The following is a 7,813-nucleotide window of genomic DNA, read 5'->3' as shown; positions in this document are numbered from 1 at the left end:
TTCTAGAACTTTTATGGTCCAATATTTCAATTTATAATTTTATTACTTAATTCATAATATTAAATACAATTTGTGTTACCATTTTGAATAAAATAGTAAAAAAAGATTGCTTTTCAAGTCAAAGCGTCTGAATAGTAAATACACACAAAGGGTTAACAATTGAAATATCTTTAATTTTATTTTTGTAAATTATTTCTACCATTTTGAATTCACGCGGTTAGTCGAACACAGACACAGTTAATTAAGGAAACTCAAAAGGGTCGAAAGTTAAAGGCTGAAAACACTTTAATTATACGTATTTTTATTTTTTATTCATATTTTCATATTATATATATAAAAATAAAAGATGATGACGTGGATCCATGTCGACCGTCCCTTTTCCCTATTTTATGAGATGCCATTTCCTTCTTGTCCTTCTCTTTCTCTCTCTTCCATTGTCTCTGTGTGTGTGTTCTTAAGTTTCTCTCTCTCTCTCTTCCATTCATTCATCAGCACCCCTTTAAATAGGCTCTCTATTCAAAACAATATCTTCCAACAGAAAAAGATTATCTTGTTGAGGATATCTATTACCGTGTTGCTCGCTCTTCTCTCTTTCTCGCAACAAAATCTTCTTTTTTTCTGATTTTTTTTTCATAACCCAGAAATCTAGGGACAACGAGCCGCAAAATTAATCCACACCCAGATTTTCTCTCTCTCAAATATCCAGTGGAGTTTATCTGATTTTTTTGGTTCTCCCTAAATTCTTCACCTTCTTAGTAGAAGAGACATAAAAAGCTGATTTGTTTTTATATATATTTACATAATATTAATATACAAAGGTGTGCTTTTTGGGTGTCTTGGAGGATCTGTATTTGGTGTATCCAGTGGATTGTGTTGAAGGGTTTTGAGAATTTTTTGTTGGGAGTACATGGCTGCTCAATTGCAAAAATGTATTGCCTCATCTTTTCTACTATATTCTTTTGTTGTATTAATATTATTCATGGTTTTGATTTGTTTTTTCCCCTTTCTTTTGATTACCCTTAATAAAGTAGGATGAAAAGATTGAGAAAAAAAGGATAAATTTTTACTTGGTTGATTTTTCTGCTTTTAACAGCTGCGGATGAAATGAGTAGGAAGAAGCTTCAAGGTGATTCTTCGACGGTTGAACTCAATAATTCCAACATGGTAATTAGTAATAATTCCCAATTTTTTTAGCACCATCTCTCTCTGTTGCATGTGATTTATAAAGTATCATGACTTCAGCTTTGAATTTCAGATTTCTTTTTTTTTTTCCTCTCTGCTTCGATTTGAAATGAACTGTTTCATTGCTTGTGTATGAGAGACAGAGAATTTCATGGTTTCTTAGTGTGCATCTGGATGTGTATGTTCAGGTTCCTTCTAAGGGTGCAAGTTCTCCATCTGATGCAAGATCATGTGTGTCATCCATAGGAGATGCTTCTGGTAGTGTTAAGGAAGTGGATGTGGATCATGAGTATTTTACCACAGATCAAGGTGTTCCTTATACTGCTGGTGGCTATTATGGTTACTACTATCCAGGTTAGTTGCTGCAGGTCAAAGATCCTCCCTCCCTCCACTGGTTCCCTGTTCATTCATTTCAATTGATTGTATATTTATGTTTTCATTTCTTACGGTAGAATGATCACAGGTTATGGTGGTTTCTATGGAGAGTCAGACAATCACGGGTACTATGTTGGTGCTGATGTTGTGGATCTTCAGTATCCTGTAAGTCTCTTAAGCTTAATTGTTACTGTTTTTGTTGTTGAGTCTTTCTATGTGGACTGTGGTTGACTTGTTACAAATCTGGTCAATTCAGGTTATGCATATTTATACATACTTGAATTTGATAATTTGGTTTTCATTTATCAGCATTTATGGGTTCTCTTGTTTTTGAGAAATAAGCATGGCCCTCTGAGAATTGTATTCTTTAAGAAAGGGTGGAATGCAAAACAACAATAATAATGCACTTATTGACAACTTTTTGATTTTTTGGGTGCATTTGGGATTCAAACTTGAACCAGTGACATGTTAGGCTTTGATTTGTTTTCTTCTTGAATGTAACCACTAGTTTAACAGTTTCTTTTTATGCATATAATTAAAATGGAAATGATTAATATTTTAAACTAATACATACAATACATCATGTTCTGAACCAGTCTTTTTGAATTCAGGGCATATGTAGACAGTAAATGTGATATCCTGACATAATTGGAATTTACTATGTACCCTTTCTGCATTCTTAGTTTTAAGTCAAGCAAGCAGATAATTGATCTTTTTAGTGTTCATTGACATATAATGAATTTCTCAATATATGTTTTTGGTCTTTTTGTTGCTTCATTTAGGTCATGCAAGCAGATAATGGATCTTATGTCTATCTCATGCCAGGATATCAGACTGGCTACTCTTCATACTTTCCAGCAAGTACAGCTGCAGTTGATGGGCAGTATGTTGGCCATAATGTCTATCCCCCTGCCCCCATCTTTCAACAACCCATTGGATCACCTGGTTATTTTCCAGCTTCTCTACCATATGGAGAGTTACTTCCATCAATGTACTCGTGGGATTCACCTATAACCACGCAAGATGGGCTACAAGGAAATGGTTATAATGAATTGGCAAGTAAACCAAGTGGTAGATCTAATTTTTCTTCCCAGAGTCATTCTAGTGGGATTGTGTCAAAGTGTGCACCCCCACCTAACTTGAGCAACCAGGCAGAAGTGAAGGGTTCAATGCCATTATTAGAGGTCTCATCAACTCATGTTAAGCGTAACCAGCCAAAACAAGCAAACAAGGTAACCTTAGTTCTGCATTCTTTGTCCTTGTGGTGTATCTATCATCCTTAGGTTGGAAGTTAGACTATTCTAATGAGCTTGTGATGTTTTTCAGGCACCTGTTTGTGGCTCCGTCCTTCATTCAGATGTAGTCGCAAAGAGTTGCTTGCCTATTTCCAAGTTTCCCTCATACAGTCAAGGAAAGAGCGGATTCCTCTATCCTAACAACTTGCTTAATGTCAAAGCAAGCACAAAGAACTGGGTTAGTACTGAAAAGTTGAAACTGAGAAACAAGGTTAATGATTCACTTAATGAGCAGAATCAAGGTCCTAGGACAGCTAATGCGAAAGGGGCACTAATGTCTGGCGGTAATTCTGTGAGATCCTTGGTTGGAGGTGGGAGTGGAAATGTTAACAGCAAAATTAGGACCGATCAATATAACCTTCCTGATTTTCCAACCAAATATGATCATGCACTTTTCTTTGTCATCAAATCATACAGTGAAGATGATATCCACAAGAGCATCAAGTACAGTGTGTGGGCAAGTACACCTAATGGGAATAAGAGGCTAGATAGTGCATTTCAGGATGCACTAAAGCGAATGGAAGATAAAGGAAGCAAGTGCCCTGTGTTCCTTTTTTTCTCGGTATGCTGTTGGGTTCTGTCTCAATTCTGTTTCAAAATCTTCATATTCCTCACATCTTGTTTTATTTACTTATGTATTTTCAGATTCATAACTGTGTCTCTGAATCCTTTTCTTCTAATTGTTTGTGTTCAGGTCAATGCTAGTGGTCAATTCTGCGGAGTAGCTGAGATGACTGGGCGAGTTGATTTCAATAAAAGTATGGATTTCTGGCAACAAGATAAATGGAATGGATATTTCCCTGTCAAATGGCACATTATAAAGGATGTTCCAAATCCTCAGCTGCGGCATATAATACTCGAGAATAATGATCACAAGCCTGTAACAAACAGTAGAGACACACAAGAGGTCCGCATTTTGCATTTTGTAGTATAGCAACTGTTCACTGAAAAAGTCATAGTAATTTCTTCTGTATGCTTACTCGTGTTTCATGTTTCAACTTTCCAGGTGAATTATCCACAAGGGGTTGAAATGCTCAACATTTTTAAGAATTATGTGGCAAGAACTTCCATATTGGATGACTTTGAATTTTATGAAAGCCGCCAGAAGGTCATGCAGGAGAAGAGAACAAGGCAACCTATACCCCATACCAACATACAGGTTTGCTTTTACCTGTTACCTTATTCCATGGTTTTACTAAATGTAGTACACATTGATTCCCACATTGCCTTTTCTATAGGGTTGATGAGCACATGTGATTGTGGGACCACATTGGCATAATTGTGTTTGGAGAAGGAATTCTTTTGTAATATATGATAAAATGCCTAGTTGATAAAAAATTCTAAAACTTTATCACAGAATAATTTGGTGTGGGGAAAATTTCATAAACAAATAGCCCTTTAGACTCTGGAGCATGTTATGCTATTCTTGACTTTACTATTTTCTTTATTCATAATTTGTGCGTGCAATCATATACCCTTGAGATGCTTTGATCTCTTTGCTCATTGTTGTTTTATATATAACTTTGTTGGCAGCATATAGATGAATTAACCACTGCACTTGGGTCAGTAGACCTATCAGATGTGAAGAACATTGAGGATCAAGAAAGTGAATGACTGAAGAACATGTAGGGCTGATGCTATTCGTGGGGACCCTCTGCCATGTCAGCATGCTGGTTACGGTTGGTGCAGCGGTGCAGTTGATGCTGCCACGTGGCCCATGAAGAAAGAAAAAATGTTAATGAATTCAAGGTTGAAGCTCTAAACAAAAATTGTTGCTGATGATGCTTTAGAAAGGAAGAGAAAAAGAAAAAATAATAATTTTCATCCGGGAAAAATGATGGCTTCATTCCTAATTGTACAAAACTACAAAGGAACAAGTCTTGAAGTGGATGGACCCGGTGATATAGGGATTACAGGGTGCTATGAAAAGCACATTTCATTTACTTATATTTTTGTTTGCTGCATATGATGAAGTTCAGTTTAGTTCCTCGTTTGTTGGTTTTTTCTCTCCTTTTTTATCCTTGTAGTTATAGTGATTTTAACAGCATACTAAATGGCACGTTTTGGACAGGTCACTAGTAACATGTTGAAAATGATGGGTTCCAAGTGGAAAATTATTGGAGTTGGGCAGTGTTTAGCCATGCATTATTTCGACTGTATTTTATTGCGTGGTCGTGGAGTAAGTGAATTATTGTATGATGAATTAGTGTTCATCATCATTCCTTGGACAATCAGAAAAATATTGAGAAAAGGCTTTTATCAGGGTATTAGTTAAAGAATCTATAAATAAAATGTAATTAGTAAAAGTTATGGTGAAAGTATATTAATATATTTTAACAGTAAATTACCGTTTTAGTTTTGAAACATATTTGAACAAAATAATTAATGACTAAATGTTTATTAAGTTAAGAACAAAATTGAAAAAGGGATTACAAAATTAGAAATTAAAGTGGTAATGTTTTAATGAATTTTAATTTTTGGTTTTCAATTAATATTTTAAAAGTATTAATCAAAACAAAAAGTAATATACCTAATTTATACACAAAAGATCACTGGAGTAGAGGATGATGACGTATTCGACCAAATTTTAGAATGTGCTTTATTTGGCTAACAAGTGGCATTTTCTTAAATGGAAGGCCAAAATGAGTAAAAGGTTTAAAGACAAAAAAGGAAAAGAAAAGAAAGAACTTGAAATTGCAAAACTTCAAGCTTGATAAACACTAGGGGTTGTGCATCCACTGGTAAAAACATTCATTAGTATTGGCAAAAGGAGAGAAGCCAAAGATACCATCACAACGAAAATGCAAATTACATTTGTTTTTCGTTTTCAATGGATGGGCAAAGAAGGGTGTGTTGCTGTGGTGACTCCAAAACTTTTCTCCCATAACATCCATTCCTGTAGGCTGTAACCAATGAAAAGTATCAGAATCCAAACGTCTCAAACAATGAGTGGATCAGTCATAGCCATCTAGTACAAAAAGGTTGTCAAATACTACGCAGAAGTTACTCTGTTAAAATATATGAAAAATGTTAAATAGTATATAGTTTTCATATACCCTGTTAAAATATTTTTAGGTTTCTTTAATCTTTTTGTTTCTTTATTTTTTATTTCCGTTTTTCATATATAATTTTGTATATATAGATGTGATTAGTCTTTTGTAAATAAAGATCAATAATTAATAATACATATTATTTGCCAATCTTTTATCTCATTTTATTTCTTCTTAATCTTGACAAGGTATTCAAGGCATACACCCTCTATAACATGTTCAAACACTACTTTGCTGTTGTATGAAACACCAATTTTCAGTTGCTGCCATTTACTCCTTTCTACATAATTCTCATTGTCTGCAGTTCCTCCCAATCCTTGTTACCTTTGGTCAATTTCATAATTATTGTTTCCTTTGATTATTTTTGACTGATCCCCATTGCCTATGATGAATTTAATTATAATTCCCATTGCCTTTGATAAATTCCACCTAATCCTCTTTGCCTCCGATCAATTTTGTCTAATCCTTGTTGCCATCTATTAATCTAACTTATTAGCTTCATGATTCTACCCAATTGCAAATGGCTTCACCCTTGACGCTTTTAGTATATTTAGTCATAATACGAAAATAAAGATGCTTTTAAGCCGGCAGTGATCAGGGGCTGCATTTGATGAAAAAAATTACTTGAACTAATTAAAATATAACAGGTTGTGTTGAGTTTCCTTCGTATTTGAGTTAGATAAACGAGTATATATTTAAAAATTCTTTGTGATCTATTAAATATAATAATTATTAAAATAAATTAAGGAAAGCTATCAATATTCACATTTAAAGACATCAATATATATATATATATATATATATATATATGAGTTGTGTCATTCGTTAGATCTCAAAAATAGAGACATGATACTTGACCCAAGTGACTGTGTTTATCACTTTAAAATTGATTGTATCCAATTACTCAATCGAAACTCTTGACTTTAGTTTGAATTGGGTTGGGCACAACTCATGATCATTCTTACTTTAGCATGAAAAGAATATATTTATTCATAAAGTATCAAAATAGTATCTTAATTTATTTTTAAAATATTTTAAGATATATTCGATTATTTTCTGGGATTAATTTTTCTATTATTTAGTTTTCTGCTTTCTTTATTATATATAGTTTTGTATCTATAGGTGTGATTAGCCTTTTGTTGATAAAGATCAATCAACATAATATATTATTTTCTAAACTTTTGTCTCCTTCAACCATTTACATAACCCAATACCATACATTATCATATTGATACATGCACGGACAACTTATCAAACTCAACAACCTCCACAGCCAATATTTACCTCAATAAATGAGAAAAATACTTATTTGACATTTTACATTTATTAGCTAATTGTATGCTTTTTACCTTTTAGCTTTCATCTTTGAGCTAAATTTTTAACTTTTTGCCAGTTTTCAACTTTCAACTAAATTATTCATTAGTTTTCATACCCTTAAACAAAAGTCTTCACTATGAATGGAACTATTAAAACCTAAAATAAAACAAATGTGTAAAAAAGACAGTTTTATAGATATCAAAACTAAAACCAAAATTAAATTATTTTAACCCTCGATAACTACTGTGTTGCTTACCGAAATAAGACTTGTTATTACTGTAAACCTGCATATCATAAGGGTAAATTGCATGTGTGTGTGTATTTGAGCAATGCTTATGGTATGAAATTACTTTTCACGAATACAGTACCAACGCACATATCTATCATTAATTGGACGATATTAAATTAAAATAATAAATAAGATGTTTGATAGAAAATCAGAGGATAATAACAAGTTTAAAAGAGAAAAGAACACACAATATGCAACTTATAATCTTGCATAGTCTTTATGTTTTGTTATACACACTAGTTCCATTTTTCTCAAAAGCATAAACTAAACTTGCAAAGCCATTGAACTTTAATATGAAATCGCAG

At 33.2% G+C, this 7,813-nt stretch overlaps 1 protein-coding gene across 6 annotated transcripts; it reads left to right on the top strand.

The window, feature by feature from the left end:
• The first annotated feature begins 389 nt into the window (after window positions 1–389).
• Window positions 390–5,211, top strand: LOC113853944 (YTH domain-containing protein ECT4). 6 transcript variants are annotated; one of them, XM_027484679.1, is made up of 9 exons: window positions 390–929; window positions 1,094–1,164; window positions 1,371–1,536; window positions 1,646–1,722; window positions 2,340–2,789; window positions 2,884–3,414; window positions 3,547–3,759; window positions 3,859–4,011; window positions 4,386–5,211. In XM_027484679.1, the coding sequence occupies exons 1-9, from the start codon at window positions 908–910 to the stop codon at window positions 4,464–4,466; spliced, it is 1,764 nt and encodes a 587-aa protein (XP_027340480.1). In that variant the 5' UTR covers window positions 390–907; the 3' UTR covers window positions 4,467–5,211. The 6 variants fall into 6 exon arrangements, with proteins under 6 accessions (XP_027340480.1, XP_027340481.1, XP_027340478.1 ...); XM_027484680.1 differs by having other exon boundaries at window positions 417–929; window positions 4,423–4,946; XM_027484682.1 differs by having other exon boundaries at window positions 435–929; window positions 1,635–1,722; window positions 4,386–4,996.
• The last annotated feature ends 2,602 nt before the right edge of the window (window positions 5,212–7,813 follow it).

Source organism: Abrus precatorius, unplaced genomic scaffold, assembly GCF_003935025.1.
Source record: "Abrus precatorius isolate BTA unplaced genomic scaffold, Abrus_2018 Scaffold11, whole genome shotgun sequence".
NCBI classification, from domain to species: Eukaryota; Viridiplantae; Streptophyta; class Magnoliopsida; order Fabales; family Fabaceae; genus Abrus; species Abrus precatorius.
The sequence above is the reverse complement of the archived record's forward strand: the minus strand, read 5'-3'. Positions and strand labels throughout refer to the sequence as shown.

What these genes read in the sequence shown, in the direction of transcription:
- LOC113853944 (XM_027484677.1), top strand. Translation starts at nt 908, where the DNA reads ATGGCTGCTCAATTGCAAAAAT. An exon ending in GGCTGCTCAATTGCAAAAAT is followed by an intron (nt 930 to 1,093) that starts GTATTGCCTCAT and finishes TGCTTTTAACAG; the next exon opens with CTGCGGATGAAATGAGTAGG. An exon ending in TTGTGGATCTTCAGTATCCT is followed by an intron (nt 1,723 to 2,339) that starts GTAAGTCTCTTA and finishes TGCTTCATTTAG; the next exon opens with GTCATGCAAGCAGATAATGG.